The 22,380-nt window shown below is 38.0% G+C and overlaps 1 protein-coding gene across 1 annotated transcript; it reads right to left on the reverse strand.

The window, feature by feature from the left end:
- Positions 1–15,148: 15,148 nt before the first annotated feature.
- Positions 15,149–16,129, reverse strand: LOC118829192 (olfactory receptor 11H6-like). Its single transcript, XM_036736162.1, has one exon. The coding sequence runs from the start codon at positions 16,127–16,129 to the stop codon at positions 15,149–15,151; it is 981 nt and encodes a 326-aa protein (XP_036592057.1).
- Between the last annotated feature and the right edge of the window lie 6,251 nt (positions 16,130–22,380).

Genomic DNA, 22,380 nt, shown 5'->3' on the forward strand with positions numbered 1-22,380 from the left:
AAAAGGTAATCAAGAAACGGAAATTGCAAGGGACTTACTAAAGTTGAACTGTTTTGTTTACATTCCTACATGGAAAGATGATGTGTATGATTCATGAGACCTCAGTATTAGGGTAGTTGAAGGGAATATGCATATATATATATGTTTATGCATATATATAAGTGAATGTGTATGTATGTATATATCTATGTGTATATGTATGTGTATATATATATATATGTAAAAGAGACAGAGCAGACACAGGGTGAGTTGAAGATGAAGGGAAGATGTCTAAAAGAAATAAAATGAAATTAAGGAATGAGAGAACAACATACTGAGAGAGGGAGATAGGGAGAGATAGAATGGGGTGAATTATCTCACATAAAGGTGGCAAGAGGAAGCAGTTCTGTGGGAGGAGGGGAGAGGGCAGGTGAAGGGGGAATGAGTGAACCTTGCTCTCATCAGATTTGGCCTGAGGGGGAATACCATACATACTCAGTTGGGTATCTTACCCCACAGGAAAGAAGAGGGAGGAAGATAAAAAAAAATAAAAGGGGGGGATGATGGAGGGGAGGGCAGATGGGGGTGGAGGTAATCAAAAGAAACACTTTGGAAAGGGGACGGGGTCAAGGGAGAAAATTCAATAAAGCGGGATGGGTTGGGAAGGAGCAAAATGTAGTTAACCTTTCACAACATGAGTATTGTGGAAGGGTTACACATAATGATACATGTGTGGCCTAGGTTGAATTGCTCGACTTCTTAGGGAGGGTGGGTGGGAAGGGAAGAGGGGAGAGAATTTGGAACTCAAAGTTTTAAAATCAGATGTTCAAAAAAAAGTTTTTGGCATGCAACTAAAAAATAAGATACACAGGCAATGAGGCGTAGAAATTTATCTTGCCCTACAAGAAAGGAAGGGAAAAGGGGATGAGAGGGGAGGGGGGTGATAGAGGGGAGGGCTGACTGGGGAACAGGGCAACCAGAATATATGCCATCTTGGAGTGGGGGGGAGGGTAGAAATGGGGAGAAAATTTGTAATTCAAACTGTTGTGAAAATCAATGCTGAAAACCAAATATGTCAAATAAATAAATTTAAATTAAAAAAAAAGAGGTAGGAAGGTGGGTAGATAGGTGCCTTTGAAAGGTATGAGAAGTATGTAGAGAATAATTTAACATGTATATATGTGTTTGTATGTATATATATATGTATAATACACACACACACACACACACACACACACACACATATATATATATATATATATATATACGCCTATTTGTATTTAATGGTAGCCATCTCTAGGGTGGGGGAGAAGGGAAGAAAAAAAAGAAAAAATACATGATAACTTCATTATATATTTAAAAGGAATAGCAAGTTATACATAATAGATTTGCAGCTTCATGTTTGATCATCTTCTTTTCATTTACTATGTTATGGAAATACTTGTTTTATTCCATAAATTAAAAATAAAATAAATAAATGTGAACAAAAAAAATTAAAAAAAAGAAATTAGACTGTCTCACATGATGGTCATTAGAGATCTCAAGCTACACCAGAAAGTGGAGAGTTCCTTGATTTCTCTTTTTAAAAAATCTTATTTAATATTTCATTTTCCCAATTATGTGAAAGACAATTAACATTCTTTTCCCCCAAATTTTGAGTTCCAAATTCTCTCCTTTCTTCCCCTTCTCCACCATTGAGAAGGCAAGCAATTTGACATAAGTTATCCATATGTAGTCATGTAAAACACATTTACATGTAAGTCATTCTGTGAAAGAAAACAGACAAAAAAGTCCCAAGAACAATGTAGAAAAAGTATGTTTCATCTGCATTCAGGCTCTGCCAGTGTTTCTCTAGAGAGGGATAGCATCTTTCATCATAAGCTCTACAGGATTGTCTTGGATCATTGTATTGCTGAGAACAGCTAAGTTATTCATAGTAGATCATCATTCAATATTGCTGTTACTGTGTACAATGTTCTCCTGGTTCTGCTCATTTCACTTTGAAGCAGTTCATGTAAGTCTTTCATATTTTTCTGAGAGCATCCTGTTCAACATTTCATAAAACACAATAGTGTTCCATCACAACCATATACAACAACTTGTTTGACTCTCTCCCAACTGATGGGTATGCCCTCAATTTGCAATTCTTTGCCACCACTAAAAGAATTGCTATACATGTTTTTGTACACAAAGGTTCTTTCCCTTTTTGTTTTTCATCTCTTTGTGATACAGACATAGTAATGGTATTGCTTGGTGAAAGGGTATGCATGGTTTTTGTAGCCCTTTGGGCATAATTGAAATTGCCCTACAGGATGGTTGACTCCGTTTACAACACCAATAGTACATTGGTGTTTTAATTTTACCACATCCCTTTCAACATTTTTCATTTTCCTGTTCTGTCTTATTAGCCAATCTAACAGATATGAGGTAGTTGCTCAGAGTTGTTTTAATTTTCATTTCTCTCATCAATAGTGACTGAGAGCATTTTTATATGACTATAGATAGTTTTGATTACTTTGTCTGAAAACCACCTGTTCATAGCCTTTCACCATTTATCAGATGAGAATTGTTCTTATTTCTATAAATTTGACTGTTGAGAAATGTTTGAAAAATATATGTTTGAGAATATATGTTTGAGAAATGCAATCTTTATCAGAGATTCTGATAACTCACTATAATTTTTTTTCACATTAATGATTAGCAACTATGTATGTCCCTTTATCCTATTTCCCCTCTGTTTATCCTACTCTCTCTATTATTTTACCTTGTCCACTCTCAAAAGTGTTTTGCTTCTGACTTTTACCTCCTCCAAACTGCCCTCCCTTCTATCAGCTCTCCCCTACCATTCTTCTCTTATCCTCTTCCCTTCCTATTTTCCTGCATGGTAAGATACATATCTACACTCACCTAAGTGTGTACATTATTGCATTTTTGAGCCAATTATGATGAGAGTAAGGTTCATGTGTTCCCCTCCCCACTTCTCTCATTTTCTCCTCCACTGTAAAAGCTTTTTTAGGCCTCTTTTATGTCAGATAATTTATCCCACTCTACCTCTCACTTTCACCTTCTTCCAGTACATGCTTCTTTCTCATTACTTAATTTTATTTGTTTTAGATAATCATACCATCACATTGAACTCACACTTCTGATTTCTGTCTATATATACTCCTTATAACTTCCCTAATAATGAGTAAGTTTTTAGGGGTTATAAATATAAATTTCCCATCTAGGGATACAAACAGTTTAAGCTTATTGAATCCCTTATGATTTCTTTTCTACTTACCTTTTAATGCTTCTTTTGCATCTTGTATTTGAAAGTCAAATTTTGTATTCAGCTCTGGTCTTTTCATTAGGAATGCTTGAAAGTCCTTTATTTCACTGAATGTCCATTTTCCCCATGAAGGATTATATACAGGTTTCTTAGGTAGGTGATTCTTGGTTGTAATCCTAGCTCTTTTGCCCTCGGGAATATCATATTCCAAGTCCTCTGATCATTTAATGTAGTAGCTGCTAAATCATGTGTTATCCTTACTGTAGTTCCACAATATTTGAATTGTTTCTTTTTGGCTGCTTGCAGTATTTTCTCCTCGATATGGTAGGTGTGGAATTTAGCTATAGTATTCTTGGGTGTTTTCATTTTGAGATCTCTTCTATGAGGTGGTCATGGATTCTTTCAATTTCTATTTCACCCTCCAGTTCTAGAATATCAGGGCAGTTTTCCTTAATGATTTCTTGAAATATCATGTCTAGGTTCTTTTTTACATGATTTTCATGTAGTCCAATAATTCTTACCTTATCTCTCCTGGATCTATTTTCTAGGTCATTTGTTTTTCCAATGAGATATTTCATGTTTGTCTATTTTTTTCATTCTTTTGATTTTGTTTGATTGTTTCCTTATGTCTCATAAAGTCATGAGCTTCCACATGCCCAATTTTAGCTTTTAAGGAATTATTTCTATTTGTAGTTCCTTTTCCATTTGGCCAACTCTACTTTTTAAGGAGTTTTCTTCAGTGATTCTTGGTTTTAATCCTAGCTCTTTTGACCCCCAGAATATCATATTCCAAGCCCTTCTATCATTTTAGTTAGAAGCTATGAGATGTTGTGTTATCCTGATTGTGTTTCCACAGTACTTGAATTATTTCTTTCTGGCTGCTTGAAATAGTTTCTACTTGGCCTGGGAGCTCTGGAATTTGGCTACAATATTCCTAGAAGTTTTGCTTTTGGCATCTTTTCTAAAAGGTGATCGGTGGATTCTTTCCATTTTTAATTTCCCCTCTGGTTCCAGAATATCAGGGCAATATTCCTTGACAATTTCTTGAAAGATGATGTCTAGGCTCTTTCTTTGATCATGGCTTTTAGGTAGTCAAAATTTTTTTTAAATGATCTCTCCTGAATCTATTTTCCAGGTCAGTGGTTTTTCCAATGAGATATTTCACATTGTCTCCTATTTTTTCATTCTTTTTTATTTTGTTTTATAATTTCTTGATTTCTCATAAAGTCATTATCTGCCATTTCCTCCATTCTAATTTTTAAGCAATTATTTTTTTTTCAGTGACCTTTTGGACATCATTTTCCATTTGCCAGTTCTGTTCTTCAAGGCATTCTTCTCCTTGTTGTCTTTTTGGACCTCTTTTGCCACGTGGGTTAGTCTATTTTTTAAGGTGTATTTTTCTTCAGTATCTTTAGTGTCTCTTTTAGTAAATAGGTTTTATAGTCTGAGGTTTTCTTCCTGTCTTCTCATTTTTCCTAGACAACTACTTGACTTTTTAGGTCATTGCCCAGGCAGAACTCTGCTTTCAGAGTGTAGAATGCTCTGTTCCAAGCTTCAGGGGTATTGTGCTGATGTTTTCTTTTTCTTTTTTTTTAATCTTTTTTTTTATATTTTTAAAAATTTATTTATTTAACATATTTAGTTTTCAGCATTGATTTTCACAAGAGTTTGAATTACAAACTTTCTCCCCATTTCTACCCTCCCCCCCCACTCCAAGATGATGTATATTCTGGTTGCCCTGTTCCCCATTCAGCCCTCCCTTCTGTCACCCCACTCCCCTCCCATCCCCTTTTCCCTTCCTTTCTTGTAGGGTAAGATAAATTTCTATGCCCCATTGCCTGTGTATCTTATTTTCTAGTTGCATGAAAAAACTTTTTATTTGTTGTTTTTGAACATGTTTTTAAAACTTTGAGTTCCAAATTTTCTCCCCTCTTCCCTTCCCACCCACCCTCCCTAAGAAGTCAAGCAATTCAACATAGGCCACATGTGTATCATTATGTATAACCCTTCCACAATACTCAAGTTGTGAAAGACTAACTATATTTTGCTCCTTCCCAACCCATCCCCTTTTATTGAATTTTCTCCCTTGACCCTGTCCCCTTTTGAAAGTGTTTGTTTTTGATTACCTCCGCCCCCATCTGCCCTCTCCTCCATCATTCCCCACTTTTTAAAATCTTCCTCCCTCTTCTTTCCTGTGGGGTAAGATACCCAATTGGGTATGTATGGTATTCCCTCCTCAGGCCAAATTTGATGAGAGCAAGATTCACTCATTTCCCCCTCACCTGCCCTCTCCCCTCCTCCCACAGACCTGCTTCCTGTTGCCACCTTTATGCAAGATAATCCACCCAATTCTATCTCTCCCTATCTCCCTCTCTCAATATATTCCTCTCTCATCCCTTAATTTGATTTTATTTCCTTTAGATATCATCCCTTCATCTTCGACTCACCCTATGCCCACTCTCTTTCTCTCTCTCTCTCTCTCTCTCTCTATATATATATATATATATATATATATATACACACATACATGCACATTCGCTTATATATATATATATACATAAACATATATATATACATATACATATATATATATATATATATGCATATTCCTTTCAGCTACTATGTTATTGAGGTCTCGTGAATCATACACATCATCTTTCTATGTAGGAATGTATACAAAACAGTTCAAATTTAGTAAGTCCCTTATGCATTCTCTTTCTTGTTTACCTTTTCATGCTTCTCTTGATTCTTGTGTTTGAAAGTCAAATTTTCTATTCAGCTCTGGTCTTTTCACTGAGAAAGCTTGGAAGTCCTCTATTTTTTTTGAAAATCCATATTTTGCCTTGGAGCATGATACTCAGTTTTGCTGGGTAGGTGATTCTAGGTTTTAATCCTAGCTCCATTGACCTCCAGTATATCACATTCCAAGCCCTTTGATCTCCTAATGTAGAAGCTACCAGATCTTGGGTTATTCTGATTGGGTTTCTACAGTACTCAAATTGTTTCTTTCTGGCTGCTTGCAGTATTTTCTCCTTGACCTGGGAGCTCTGGAATTTGGCGGCAATATTCCTAGGAGATTTCTTTTTGGGATCTATTTGAGGAGGTGATCAGTGGATTCTTTCAATATCCATTTTGCCCTGTGGCTCTAGAATATCAGGGCAGTTCTCCTTGATAATTTTTTGAAAGATGATATCTAGGCTCTTTTTTTGATCATGGCTTTCAGGTAGTCCAATAATTTTTAAATTATCTCTCCTGGATCTATTTTCCAGGTCAGTGGTTTTTCCAAGGAGATATTTCACATTGTCTTCCATTTTTTCATTCCTTTGGTTTTGTTTTATAATATCTTGATTTCTCATAAAGTCACTAGCTTCCACTTGCTCCAATCTAATTTTTAAGGTAGTATTTTCTTCAGTGGTCTTTTGGACCTCCTTTTCCATTTGGCTAATTCTGCCTTTCAAGGCATTCTTCCCCTCATTGGCTTTTTGGAGCTCTTTTGCCATTTGAGTTAATCTATTTTTTAAGGTGTTGTTTTCTTCAGTATATTTTTCAGTACTTTTTTGGGTCTCTTTTAGCAAGTCATTGACTTGTTTTTCATGGTTTTCTCGCATCCTTCTCATTTCTCTTCCCAATTTTTCCTTTACTTCTCTAACTTGCTTTTCCAAATCCTTTTTGAGCTCTTCCATGGCCTGGGACCAGTTCATGTTTTTCTTGAAGGCTTTTGGTGTAGGCTCTTGCACTTTGTTGACTTCTTTAGGCTGTATGTTTTGGTCTTCTTTGTCACCAAAGAAGGAATCCAAAGTCTGAGACTGAATCTGGGTGTGTTTTCACTGCCTGGCCATATTCCCAACCAACTAACTTGACCCTTGAGTTTTTCAGCGGGGTATGACTGCTTGTAGACTAAAGAGTTCTACATTCCACGTTTGGGGGGGATGCGCCAGCTCTGCCACACCAGCACTCCACCTTCCCCAAGAACCCCCAACCCGGACTGGGCTTAGATCTTCAGCAGGCTGTGCACTCCTGCTCTGATCCTCCACTTAATTCCTCCCACCAGGTGGGTCTGGGGCCAGAAACAACAGCAGCTGTAGATGCCCCACCTCCACTGCCCCAGGGGCAGTGGCCCAACCTCCAGCTCCTTCTACTCCCTCAGCTTTTCCCACTAACCTTCTTCGCTGTCTTTGATGTTTGTGGGTTGAGAAGTCTGGTAATTGCCGCAGCTCACTGATTCAGGGTGCTAGGGCCCGCTCCGCCTGGCTCCTGGTCCGCTTGGTCCGAGCAGCTCATTCTGAGCTCTGCTCTGCTCCCAGTTCCCAGCTCCCAGCTGCCAGCTCTTTGTGGGATAGATCTCACCCAGAGACCATCCAGGCTGTCCTGGGCTGGAGCCCTGCTTCCCTCTGCTGTTTTGTGGGTTCTGCAGTTCTAGAATTGGTTCAGAGCCATTTTTATAGGTTTTTGGAGGGACTCAGCAGGGAGCTCACTGCTTTCCAGCTGCCATCTTGGCTCTGCGCCCCCTGTGCTGCTGTTTTCAGAGCTGCTTCCAATTACCTGTAAAAATGACTCTAAACAAATTCTAGAGCTACAGAACCTACAAAATGACAGCGTGAAACAAGTCTCAAGCCTAAGACAGCCTGGACAGTCTCCTGAAAGAGTCTATTCTGCAGGGCTGGTAGTGGAGCACAGCCCAGCATGGGCTGTGCCAGGACAGACAAGACTGGAGCAGTCCTGATGCAGCAGGCCTAAGGGTACTGAATCACAGACAGCAGTGGTGGTTTCCAGACTTCTCAACCCACAAACACCAAAGAAAAACTTAGCAGGTCAGTGGGAAAACTCTGTTGGACCTGGGTGAGAGAAGGGCATGGTCCAGCCCCAGGACCACAGAGAGTGGCAGGAATCAAGTGGCTGATCACAGCAGGACTGCAGGGATCTCTTTGCTGGCACTGAGAGAGGATTCTCTTGCTTTGGGTCTGGGTCACAGTCCTGGTTGGTGGTACTTGGGTGAGGATGACCTCTGTTGTGGTGCCTGTGGAGAGGGCATCCTCCTCACAGTTCCAAGGCAGAAAAGAGTTCTTGAGGTCACTCACAGACCAGAGCATAGGCCAGTAGAGGAGTAAACACCTCTCCTTGGACATTACCACCTAAAAAGAAAAGAAAATTTACAGGTACCTAGAAGGAGCTCTGAAAACTGCAGCAAAAACCCCTGAATCTTGGGACAGAGCACTTTGTCACTCTAGAAGCAGAGTTCTACCTTGGCAATGACCTAAAAAGTCGAATAATTGCCTGGGAAAATGAGCAGGCAGCTTAAGAAAATTAGACTATAGAATCTTACTTCAGTGTCAAAGAAGATCAAAATATGCAACCATAAGATGACAACAAAGTAAAAGATCCTAAATCAAAAGCCTCCAAGAAAAATGTGAATTAGTCATAGGCCAAGGAAGAATTCAAAAAGGATTTTGAAAATCAAGTAAGAGAAGTAGAGGAAAGACTGGGAAAAGAAATGACAGTGATGCAAGAAAATCATGAAAAATGAGTCAATAGCTTGATGAAGGAAATCCCAAAAATACAGAAGAAAATAACACCTTAAAAATAGACTAACCTGGCCAGTTAGGTGGTGCAATAAGTAGAGATTAACCTAGGCAGCCAGGTGGTACAGTAAGTAGAGCATTGACTATGGAGTCAGAAGGACCTGAGTTCAAATCTGACCTCAGACACTTTACATACTTACTAGCTGTGTGACCTTGGGCAAGTAATTTACCCCAATTGCCCTGCCTTCCACCTCCAAAAACAAGAAAAAAATTAAAAAAAAACATAGGCTAACCCAAATGGCAAAAGGAGTCCAAAAAGACAACGAGGAGAAGACTGTCTTAAACAGCAGAATTGGCCAAATGGAAAAAGGAGGTCCAAAGCTCAGTTAAGAAAATAATTCCTTAAAAATTAGAATCGAGAAAATGGTAGATAATGACCTTATGAGAAATCAAGAAATTATAAAATAGAACAAAAACAATGAAAAAATAGAAGACAATGTGAAATATCTCATTGGAAAAACCACTGACCTGGAAAATAGATCCAGGAGAGATAATATAGAAATTATTGAACTACCAGAAAGTCGTAATCAAAAAAAGAGGCTAGACATCATTTTTCAAGAAATTGTCCAGGAAAATTGTCCTGATATTCTAGAACCAGAGGAGAAAATAGAAATTGAAAGGATCCACCAATAACGTCTTGGAAAAGATCCCAAAAGGAAAACTTCTAGGAATATTGTAGCCAAATTCTAGAGTTCCCAGGGGAAGGAGAAAATATTGCAAGCATCCAGAAAGAAACAATTCGAATACTGTGGAAACACAATCAGGATAATACAAGATCTAGCAGCTTCTACCTTAAGGAATAGAAGGGCTTGGAATATGTTATTCTGGAGATCAAAGGAGCAAGGATTAAAACCAAGAATCACCTACTCAGCAAAACTGAGTATAATGTTTCAGGGGAAAAATGGGATTTCAATGAGATAGAGGACTTTCAAGCACTCTTGATGAAAAGATCACAGCTGAATATAAAATTTGACTTTCAAATACAAGAATAGAGAGAAGCATGAAAAGGTAAATGGAAAGAGAAATCATAAGGGACTTATTAAAATTGAACTGTTTACATTCCTACATGGAAAGATAATATTTGTAACTCCTGAGATCTTATAATGTAAGGGAAGAGGGGGAAGGTGAAAGGGAATGAGTGAACTTACTTCATTGGATTTGGCTTAAGGAGGGAATAGCATACACACTCAAATAGGTATTTTACTCTACAGGAAATTAAGGGAGAAGGGAATAAGAGGAGTATGATAGAAGGGAGAGCAGATTGGGGGAGGAGGTAGTCAGAAGCAAACACTTTTGAAAAGGCACAGGGTCAAAGGAGAATAAATGAGATATGAGATAGGTTGGAGGGTAATACAGTTAGTCTTTCACAACATAACTATTATGGAAGAGTTTTGCATAATGAGACATGTATAACCTATGTTGAATTGCTTGCCTTCTCAATGAGGTTGGGTAGTGGGGAAGAAGGGAGAGAATGTGTAACTCAAAGCTCTAGAAACAAATGTTAAAAATTGTTTTTATGTGCAACTGGGAAATAAGATATACAGGAAATGGGGTATAGAAATATATCTTGCCCTACAAGAAAGTAAGGGGAGTGGGGATAATGGAGGGGAACTGGGGTAATAGAAGGGAGGTCAGACTGGGGAAAGGGGTATTCAGAATGCATGCTATCTTGGGAGGTGGGAGAGGGCAGATATAGAGAGAAAATTTGTTACTCATAATCTTGTGGAAATGAATGTTGAAAAACAAAAATAAAAAAATTATTCTTAAAAAAAGATGCTGAAGATGACATATGTTTTAGTCAATTGGAAAATACATTTTTCAGACCTTGTTTCTTCTTCTTATCCTTTAAAAGTCTTTGAATTTAGTGGGCAATAATTTATCATATTATCCTGGTTGAATCACTGAATTTCACTGTAATGGTTTTTCTCATTGAGTGAGTTGGGAATACTTTTTTTTTAACCATTCTTGCTTCTTAAGAATAGGGTGAGATAAATAAAGGGTGTCCTAAAAGGTTTTGTGCAGTTTTAAGCATTAACAATTCAAAACTGAATGAAAACTTCTGGAAGTGTGTGTGTGTGTGTGTGTGTGTGTGTTTGTGTGGTCATGTAAAACTTGAATGCCGTGGAAGCGACCTAATTTTAAAATATCCAAAAACAGCTTCTGCATTGCTCTGAAGTTGCTTCATTCCATCAGGGTACCCCTTCATGGTGCCAACTTCAGCTACGCAGGCTTGCCTGCTATGTGAGTGGCTGACAAGGTTGTTGGACAGGGAACAGACAATAGGTTTTAATGTGGCATTTGTAACAAACATAGCCTCAGAAAATGGTTCTTCTGGAAGTAAAATGTTGGCTGTTAGTTTTTTTTAAATTGCTTTTGTGTCTGTGATTTCTTTGGTGTAGGGAGCTACTGGTGAGGAACTCATACCCATGCCTCTACCTTCACCTTTCCTGAGGAGGTGAAGATCATACTCATTCCAGGTCCAGTTAAATGGCAATTATTTTCTTTTCTGGCCAGAAACTCTGAGCTTCTTCCCCTCTCAGACTGATACTTTTGTGGTGGTAAATGAGGCCATCTTTTGTCTCAATTCTTGCCTAACTCAGGTATTGACTTGATGTTGCCTCAGACAAACTGAGATAGGGGAAAATCATTAATTTAGAAAGGCTAAAGTCACCCACTGCATCCTGGTCCATTGTCAGTTGTCTTGACTTTTATCTTGCTACTGGACTCTGATAATTCTGGAGGATACAGTGAGACTGATTACTTTGCAAAGCTCTGCCTCACTTATATCCAATTCATGTGCAAGTCAAGACATTACCCTCATGAGAGCATTGGTCCTTTTTGAGAACGAAGGATGAACAAGAACAAAGACACAACAAGTAGAATTCATTTAGTATTAGGAAAACTATCAGCATAATTGACCATATCAGCAACAACAAAACCACATGATTATCTCAGTAGTTGTAGAAAAAAGTTTTTGAGAAAGTACAACATGTATTCCTGTGAAAAATTCTAGAAAGCATAGCAATAAATGGAAATTTCCTTAAAATGATAAGTAGTATTTATCTAAAACCAAGAACAAGTACTATCTGTAACAAGGTAAGCCTTCCCAATAAGATAAGGGGTGAAGCAAGGATGCTTCTTATTTCTACTCTTATCCAATATTGTACTAGAAATGCTAGCTATAGCAATAAGAGAAGGAAAAGAAATGAAAAGAATTGGAACAGGCAACAAGAAAATACAACTATCACTCCTTGCAGATGATATAATGATATACTTGGACAATCCCAGAGAGTCAAGTAAAAAGCCAGTTGAAATAATTAACAACTTTTGCAAGGTCACCAGATGTAAAACAAACCTACATATATCATCAGAATTTCTATATATTACCAATAAAGTCCAACAGGAAGAGATAAAAAGAAAAATTCCATTAAAACAACCGTAAGACAATATAAAAAACCTGGAAGTATACCTGCCAGAACAAGTCCAAAAAAAAAGATAAGGAAAAAAGTAAAATAAAAGAAGGAAAGAAAATGTGCTTCATTTTGCATTATGATTCTATTACCTCTCTCTCTGGACATGGCTAGTAAAGGGCTTGGCACATGGAAGATGATTAATAAATATTTATTGATTTGACTTGAAAAAGTAAATGAGGCTAGTGACTGTGAGTGAAGAGGGAGGGATGAATATGAAACTTACCAATGTAAAAATAGATAAAGCAAACTGGTTAAAATTGTAATGCAGTCTATATGGAAAAGAAGTAAACAGGCAAAAGTGCAAGAAAGCATGGAAGGATGATTTTGCTTTAGAGTAGTTTAAAACATTGCAAAGTGGCTTTCATCAAAGCTATCCGATGTAGGGAAAAATAGAGAAATGGAACAATAGATTACTAGATAGCCAATCATACACACACACACACACACACACACACACACACACACACACATATCTTTCATGTATCATTTGAAAAAGTATTTATCTATAATGAGACCTCACAGTAAATTTTAAAAATCAAAATTACACACAAATTTTGTGTTCCTTATTAACATTTTTAGCCCTGACACTAAAGAGCATATAACTTGTTATTATATGTGATTTGACCTCAGTCAAATCACACAACCAATTTGAGCTGCTATTATTTAATAAATGATATTTATTCATTACAATTATATTAATGAAATTATGAATTATACACTTAGATTATTAATTATATAACATTAATTAAATTAATAAAATATTAATTAAGACAATTACAATGCTTAATAACAAAATAATGCCATCTCTTTCTTATCAAAGGACAGGTAATTCTAGACTAAATCACCTGCCCTTATGAATAAGTTATTGAACTGGTACCTTAGAGGAATGGTGCTTTTAGCAAAACATTTGGCAAACTGTTACGTTATCTTCAACTAGATGGATAAATTTGGTTTGATGATTGCGCAATTAGGTTGATTCAGAACTGTTTGAAAGTGAGACTCAAATAAAGTAAATAAGTAAATGAAATAAATTGCTGTTTGATTTGGAAGGAGGCCTTGAGTGACACAAGCATGACAAGGGCTTATTTAACTTTTGAAGAACTCTAGTGAGGATGAACCCTCTACTTCCTTAGATATCCTATTCTTATTTAGGAAATTTGAATTGTTAGGAAAATTTTTCTTAATACTAAGTCTAAATTGCCTTTTTGCACTGTTTACTTTATGGCTCCAAGTTCTGCCCTCTGGAACCATATAGAACAAGTCTAATCCTTCATTATTACATTACGCTTCAAGAACTCTAAGAAAGCTAGGATTTTCCCCTATGTTTTGCCAGGCATAACTCTTCCCTCCCTGCCCCATCCCCCAGCCCCCATGTATTAATATCTCCAGGATTTCAATTTATTATTACATAGCCTTCTCCCATTCTAGGGATGCTTTCTAGCTTATTTGGATTATTTCTAAAGTGTGGAACACAGATCTGATCTTCTTGCTCCAGATGGACTGTGAATAGCTAGAATATAGTGGGATAGAATAGGGTAGAATACAGTGGGATAAGAACCTTCATAGTCCTGGACACTGGATGCCTTTGTAATGTAGATTAAGATGGCAACAGATTGTTGAGCTGTCCTATTACACTCTTACTTCCTTTTATCCTGTAGTCCAATAAAACCCCAGAGTTACCAATCATTAGATATTAAAATTGGGTGGTTGACAATAATCTGATTTTGCTTTTGAGTCCTAGTGAGGAATCATTTCCCTTGGTCTGCTGACCTTTACTGTATTTCATTGACATTAAAATTGTTCCCTTGGAATTAACTGCTTTCTTTGACATAATTTGACATTATGTTAAATTGTTATAGAATGAAGGAGTGCAACATGGTCAGTGCAGCATGTATTTATAAGGAGGAAAGGAATCCAAGTCCTTGAGACCAGTGTCAAAGAGCATAGGGTTACCAGATAATCAGCAGAGGTACAAAGTGAAAAATTCAGGAAGGCAAATCCCAATCTAAAGCACAGGTATGCTCCAAAAGTCAAAGTAAGTAAAGTCATTTTTTTTAATTTGGAGGCAATTGGGGTTAAGTGACTTGTCCAGGGTCACATACCTAGTAACTGGCCTTATTTCAGTTCAGATCCTCCAGACTCCAGGACCAGTGCTCTCTCCACTGTGCCACTTAGCTGTAGGTAAAGTCTTAAGATCAAAGGATGGCAAATTTATATTTGGAAGCTAATTTAGAGGCAGCATGGTGTGTGGAATAAACTCTGGCCTTGGAGTGAGATGGCCTCAGTTCAAACCTTGTCTGTGATGTGTAGTTACTACCTGTGCCACCTTGGGCAAATCAATCTCTGTGGGTCTCAGTTTCATTATCTATAAAATGAGATTTTTAGACATGATCTCTGAAGTCCTTTTTCCATCTAAATCTCTGACCACATGATTTTTTTCTAAGTCCTTCAATTTACAGATAAGGAAACTGAGAGTCAGAGAAGTTGTGAATTGCCTAAAGTTGCACAGGACATATTAGAATCAGGATACAAACCCAGGTCTTTTGTGTTCACATCCAGCATTCTTCCCATCCAACCACCATGGGAAGGTCATTTAGCTTGTCTTCATCTTGTTTTTTTTATCTCAAGCATGTATGTCAAGCCAAGGGGCCAGCAGTCAAAGTATAAGTATGCGAACCTGATTGTGAGCCAAAGTCTGGTTTAACTTTTCCCTGGTGAGGCAGAGAATAATTTCAGAAAAGGGACGACGTCCTGGGGGGTATGATTCAAGATATATGGAAGTGGCTGCACCTAATTAGGGAGTAATTAGGGGCAAGAGAAGTAGGCAGTTTAAGATTCTAAATATCTCATTTATTTTGAAGAATTTTTATGCTCATCTGTACTTTTCTTAGGGCAGTCTTCATCTCTTTGTTCCTAAGGCTGTAGATTAAGGGATTCACAAGTGGGGTAAACACTGAATAAAACAAGGTGATAATTTTTTGTGTTGTGGTTATACTTCCTGATGTTGGGGTCATATACATGACCAAGACAGTTCCAAAGAACAGAGAGACCACAGTCAGATGGGACCCACAAGTGGAGAAAGCCTTCTTCCTGCCAGCTGATGAAGGGACTTGTAATACAGCTCTGAACACCAAGGTATAGGATATGAGGATGAAAGGGAAAGTGAGGAAGATGGCAAGAGAGGGTATAATAGAAAAAGAAAGTTCAGTTCCTGGGGCATGGATGCATGTCAAAGCCAGCAGGGGGCCTGGATCACAGATGAAGTGATCAATGACATTTGGACCACAGAAGGGCAACTGAGACATAAAATAGATAGGGATGGGAAAGCAGAGAAAGCCTGTCACCCAGCAGGAGAGCACTAGCTTGATACAGAAACGCCCCGTCATGATTGTGGGGTAGTGCAAAGGTTGACAAATCGCCAGGTACCTATCAAAAGCCATGAGAGAAAGGAAGAATGGCTCAGTGACACCTGTGGAAAAGAAAAAATAGAACTGGAGGAAGCAGGCAGTGAAGGAGATGGTTTTAGTCTTAGAGAGAAAATTGGCCAACATGTTAGGAACTGTGGTGTTAATGTAGCAGATTTCCAAGAAGGAGAAGTTGGCCAACAGGATGTACATGGGGGTGTGGAGCTGGTGATCCAACCTTACTGCCCAGATGATTGATCCATTTCCCATCAGGGTCAGCACATAGGTCAGAGAGAAGACTGCAAAGAGGAGGAACTGCATCTCTCTGGGGCAGGGGAAGCTTAGGAGGATGAACTCAGTCACTCCATTTCCTCCTGATATGTTCAAGACTACTAGACCTGTGGAGAGGACAGAAGTAACCATGACAGGCTGCCTTATTTTCTATTTCGCATTTCCCACCCCCCCATTTAAGGAATCTCTAATGACACTCCTTGTTCTAAAATTCTCTGATTCTGTGATTTTGAGTACACCAATTTAGAGCTGTTAGCAATAGAACTTCTCCTGATTCTAAATTTTTAATTACCTATGAATTGCATACACAGAGTTTTACAATCTGGCTCTAGAGACCAGCCTTTTAATAACAGTCAACAACAATCATTTATTAGGTGCTTTTCATGCTTCAAACACTGTGCGTACACCTGGTATACAAAGAAAGGAAAAAAAAGCTTCTGATATTAAGGATCTCACATTCTATTGAGGAAGATACTCCACTGCAATGAAACCATTCATTATTGTTAGATAATTACTGTATTGTCCCATTTCTGCTTTTGCTTACATCATTTGCTATGTAATATGAATAATAATAATCTCTACTTCCTATTTTGATATCCAGTTCATTTCCCATTCTTTTCCTGAAGTCTTCCTTCTGTCACACCATAATTAAGTCTTTCAAATTTTCTAAACCTTACCTGTAAAATAGGGATAAGATGCCTGTAGTTTCTGATTCACCAGTTTGCTGTGAAGACCATAATAGATTGTATGTGTATGTAATGTTGCAAACATATATTTATAATTTTGTAAACATTTAAGTACTTTGAAAAGTGATTTTATTTTTATTCTCAGGTAGGAAAGAAGGAATCATTTACTCTCTCAATTTTACTTCAATCCTCTGTTAAATCAGGTAATTCATCATGTGTTGGCTTCTCATCAGAATGTGAGCTCCCTAAGTGCAAAAATTTACTTTTCTATTTGTATCCCCTGCACTCAGCACAGCGTTTTGTTTATAGCAATCATTTAATAAATGCTTCGTTCATCCATTCAATGTGTTTCATACAACTCCTGAGTAACTCAAATGATGAAATATTCACTTCAGCAAACCTTAATATTCTAGATGAATGTCAACTTTATAAATTTATTCTTAGTGATAATAATGTTGATTAGGTAATTATTGAAGATGTACTATGTGCAATGCTTGATACTTTGAAAGGGGACACAAGACAGTCTGAGACATCATCACCACCCACAGCCTTGGATCTCATGATATTGTATATGATATGACATAAGCACCTGTAAAAAGATAACCAACAGCAGTAGTACAAAGATTCTTAACTTATCAACAACTAAAAGTCACACTGTTTCTTAGTCATCCAGTTGGCAGAGTACATAGAACACTGGATGTGGAATCAGGAAAACCCAAGTCCAAGTCCTGAGTCAGACACTGAATAGCTTTGTCACCCTGTCACTTAACCTTTTTCAGCCTCAGTTTCCTTATTGGTTACATGGATACAATAACAGCACTTACTTTACAGAATTGCTATTAGGATTAGATAAGTTATTACATAAATCACTTTGCAAGCTTTAACTAAAGCACTATATCAATGCAATGATGACGATGAAGATGATTGTTCAGAACTGAGCTTGCAACTTCCATAGACACTTTTGTAGATGTGAACCTGCTCTCATCTGAGCCCATTAAATCCTATTTTACTCATAATTATTCTTAAGATACATAACATGATACTTAGGACACTACTTTAGCTGATCACTGATGTCTTTATTAGGAAACATACTTGGAATTTCGACTAGTGGTGTTAAGAATCTCTGTTAAAGTGCTGAGTGTAAAATATATCTCATTTCTATGGGGTATTAACTTTTATAACATATTTTCCTGAGAACTCCCTTAGAAGGTAGTCCAGGAAGACATTATTCACCCTTTTTTACCTATGAGAAACTGAGGCTTAGAAAGGTAAAGTAACTTGCCCAGGTCATATAATTAAGCAAATATCACATTCGGAATTTCAGCTCATATCTTCTGACTCCAAGTCCAGTGCCATTTCTCTACACCATGTGGCAGTTTCATGATTCTCTCAGATTACATCAAATTATCACCTCTAAGGACCTAGTGATGTACAGGAAATTTCAGACCCCAGTACCTGGTTCAGGATAATTTTGATTGGGGGAGATTTTCAAGGGTTCTTAAATTTTACCTTAATCTCTAGGCAATAATGGCCCAGAGAAGTAGAACAGGCAGGTTGTAAAAAATTTTTAAAGGGTGAGTAAATGGGACCCAGGACACTAGATGGGTTAGAATAACTGTGAGGTTGAATAACAAAGCAAAAAGAAAGAAAGAAAAAAAAAGGTGTTGAGAAAAATACCATTGAAAAGTGTTCCTATCAGAGAGTAATTCACAAAACAGCTTGCAGGGTTACTTACCAAGAGGTTGTCTTTGAGGATCTGGATGGCTTCCTGTAGTGGAGTGGTTTGCCAATTGTTCTGCCATGGAATTGGTTGATCCAAATAAGTGGTAGGGCTTCATTGCTTTAGAACTCCAGGTCTTATTACTTTTTCTTATAGGTACTTTCCAAATCTGTATTTTCAGTAAAAGATTGATCAAGTATCCTATTTGGGGGAGCCTTTAAGATGTATAGTGAAAAAGACCCACTGAATCTAAGCATTCTATATTATTCTTTTTTCCCTCTCTAATTCCTATAGTCCGTTTTTCTTGCCTTTATAGTAAAGATGAACCTTTTTAGATTCACTGAAGATTGGGTCATTTTTATCATTCTTTATTCATGGGCACACAGTGGACAGGAAGAGGTAGGGGCTAGAGACAAACCTTAGAATCCCATTTAAGGTCTTCTGTGTTTATGTCTCTCCCTTCTCAGATCCAGGTAGGGAAGGCATCTCTGTAGATGTCCTGGGCTGTGCATTGAGAGGCAGATAGGAACTGAGAGCATATGATGTCCTAGTCAGCCAGCAGTTAGGAAGAAGAACGGTAAGAGGTTCAGTGATTGTCTCAAGGGTCACTGAATTGTGTGCCACAGGACTAAGACTTATTATGGAAGTCAGGCAAGGGCCGAATAGCCCTGGGAAAGGTTGAAATTCTCTCACAAAGGCTACAAGCTTGGCTGTATTAATTATATTAAACTTTTTCCTTCTCTTGGGAGCTGATTAATTTTGGAGAACCAAATTCCCTGATTTTCTTGCAATTCGCAGAGCAGAATATGTTTAGACTTAGTTGAAAATGCCTTTTACTGCTCTCAGAATATGTAGGTGGTTTGGCTTTGTCAGCTGATGAGAAGCCCCAATCTTTTCCTTCTTTTCTCTCATTCACATGTCATCTTTTTATCTGGACTCTAGGGTTCTAGGTTTGGATCCTCCATTATGTCTCCATGATAGTAACCTGGAAAATGAGAATCGTTGTGTCACAGTAGCAATGGAGCAGTTCTTGTAATTAGGAAGAGCTAGGTTTTTAATTCTCCCTGGGACCCTTGTGGCCAAAATGACCCTAGGCAAGCCACTTTATTGCTCTCTGCCTTGGTTTCTTCATCTCTGAAAAGGAAGTGTGAGTTCACTTAACCTCAAAGTATTATTAGATTCAAATTAAATAACTTTAATATTGAACTTTGTACACCTAAAATTGTATAAAATGTGCTATTTTTTCTTTTCTTTGGGCTATGAGACCAATGCCTTGGGGTCAAATCCCTTCTCTGATTCTTATTGGTTAGTTTTGTGACTATACGTGAGTTACTTATGGTCTCCAAGCCTCTTTCCTCACCTGTGAAATGGGGACAATAATAGCCTTAGAATCTACCTCATAGATTTGCCATGAAGCTTAAATGCAATAGTGTCTGTAAAATGTAAATAATATGTACCATCTGTACAGGGCTTCAAGATTTGCAGAGAAATATGAAAACATTAGATCAGTAGGTGGCTCAGTGGGTAGAGTGCTGGGCCTAGAGTGAGGAAGACCTGAGTTCAAATCTGTCCTCAAACACTTCCTCGCTATGTGACCCTGGGTAAATCATTTAACCTCTGTTTGCCTTAATCCCCTGGAGAAGGAAGTGACAGACCACCACAGTATCTTCGCCAGGAAAACCTCAGTGTTAGAATGAAATGGTCCATGGGGTCACAAAGGACTGGGACTGAGCAACAGTGATGCAAATACTATCTTATTTTATATTCACAGCAATCATGAAATATAAATGCTGCTATTATTCCCATTTTAAAAAAATGACAAAACTGAAACAGACAGAGATTAAGTGACTTATCTAGGAACAGAAAACTAGTCTATTAAGTGTGCAAGGCTGTATTTGAAGTCAGTTCTTGCCGAGTCTATTGTGCCACCGAGGTGCTTCTAAGGGCTATAAAATCCCCATCGCTAGAAGGCAGAGGGCATAGTCAATAGCAGGTTGGCCTTGAAATCAGGAATCCCTGACTGAATTCACATCTTTTCTCAGACACTATGTTCCCATTATCAAGGCACTTAATTTCTTTGTCCCTCAGTTTCCTGTGAAATGGGTAATTGTCAGTCTTTACGAAATCGGGTGTAATATGAAAAGTGCTTTGAAAACCACATGCTAGCTATTATTATTAGCATTGTTATCTTTATCATTAATATCTATATTACACTCTTTTCAATAATTTCCTTGTGAAATTCTGGAAAAATCACTCCCTTTTTCTGTGGACTAGTCTGTGACAGTGACACATGCTGGAGCATCATGTTTGCTCTTTATTTCTCCATGTTCCAAGGTTAGGATTGCCCCCTGAACCACCTAGTTTCATTACCCATTTTCCATCTGTTTATAGATCCATTGATTTAGAGTTAAAATGGACATTAGAGATCACATTCAATTCCTCCATTTTACAGATAAGTAAACTGATGCCAACAATATTTAATAACTTGTCCATAGTCATCTAGTAGTAAATAGCGGAAATAGGATGTTAACTGAGACCCTCTTATTTAAAATCCAGCTGTCTTTACACCAAACAACACTGTCTCCATCATAAAGTAATATAAATTTGCTTTGGTTCTAATTATGTTTTAACTTTTTTCATGTTCTGGGCTTTATAAAGAGGGATATGAGTTCCTTGAAAGCAGTTACTGTTTCATTTTCATCTGTTTATTCCCAGTCTACCCTCTGTACCTGGTATATATTAGGTGCTCAATGAATGCTTCTTGAATTCAATTGTTTCCTTTTATTTATTTTAGGTATGAAGCTTAAGCCCTTGATAAGCATAACTTAGAGAAATAAAGAGGGGACAAATGCCTTTGTATTCTGACCTGTTCTAACCACTTTGGAAATACTGGTCACACTATTTTAGGAAAGCCGCTCATAAGCTGAAAAATATCCAGAACAGAGTAACCAGGATGGTGAAAGACCTTGAGTTCGTTCCATGTGAGGACCAGTTGAAAAAACTAGGGAAATTATTCCTAGGAGAGAGAATGCTGGTTGGGGGCAAATAGGAAGAATACACAGTAGTTGTCTTTAAGCAAAGGAACAAATAACGTTTAGAAAGGGTAAGTTTGGGCTCAGGTTCAATCTATCTCAGATTGAATCTGGCCCCCTTGTGAAAACAGGCGTCCCAAAGGGTAGGATTTCTTAAGACAACCCGTTATGGTGAATCCCGAATAAACTTTCTCTTTTCCCTTGGCTGAGAAGGCTTGAGTCGAATTCTTTCGGCAGGACCTGGCGTGTAGGTATTTTGGGGTCTCAAGCACCCCTAGAAACCTATGGTTCCTTCACTAACAATCATCATTTTGCTTAAACCTCATCATTTTTGGTTCCCTGGCATTGGGGATACTGCTCATCTCAAGCTTTTCTCCAGCCAAGACTGGAAGGTAAGCCTCTCCCTATCCCAGACCCCTTCTCACTCTGCAAGCATTTTGGAAGTGCTTTTCGGGCCTGACTTCCCAGGTCCCCAGTAGGTCAGACAGCTGCTCACTGTCTCGGACTCAGCCTGATGCTCTCAGGTTCTCGGTTCAGTGGTTTATGTTCACCTTCTGAAGCATAGAGGGCAAGGACGGACGCCCTATCCGGAAGTGCGCCCCCAATTTTCCCAATTCTCTCAGCATTAGGGAATGGGAAAATCTCAGATACCTTTTTGTATTTGTTTTTTCCTATCTTGCTTTGTTCCTTTTTGAGGCTTACTCCCAGATCCCCCTTGCAGAAGAAGGGACTTCCAGGCTCCCCAGGCTCACAATGGGTCAATTCTCCTCAATCCCCAAAAATTCACCCTTGGGCTGTCTTTTACGAAATTGGAAAAAAATTAAGTCCTCTAAAGAACTTAAAAGGAAAAAGCTGGTATACCTTTGCAATACTGCTTGGCCACAATATCACCAAGAAGGCCATGAGAACTGGCCTGTTTTTGGGACTTTACAATATAATACTCTT

This window comes from Trichosurus vulpecula, chromosome 8 (genome assembly GCF_011100635.1).
Source record: "Trichosurus vulpecula isolate mTriVul1 chromosome 8, mTriVul1.pri, whole genome shotgun sequence".
NCBI lineage: Eukaryota > Metazoa > Chordata > Mammalia > Diprotodontia > Phalangeridae > Trichosurus > Trichosurus vulpecula.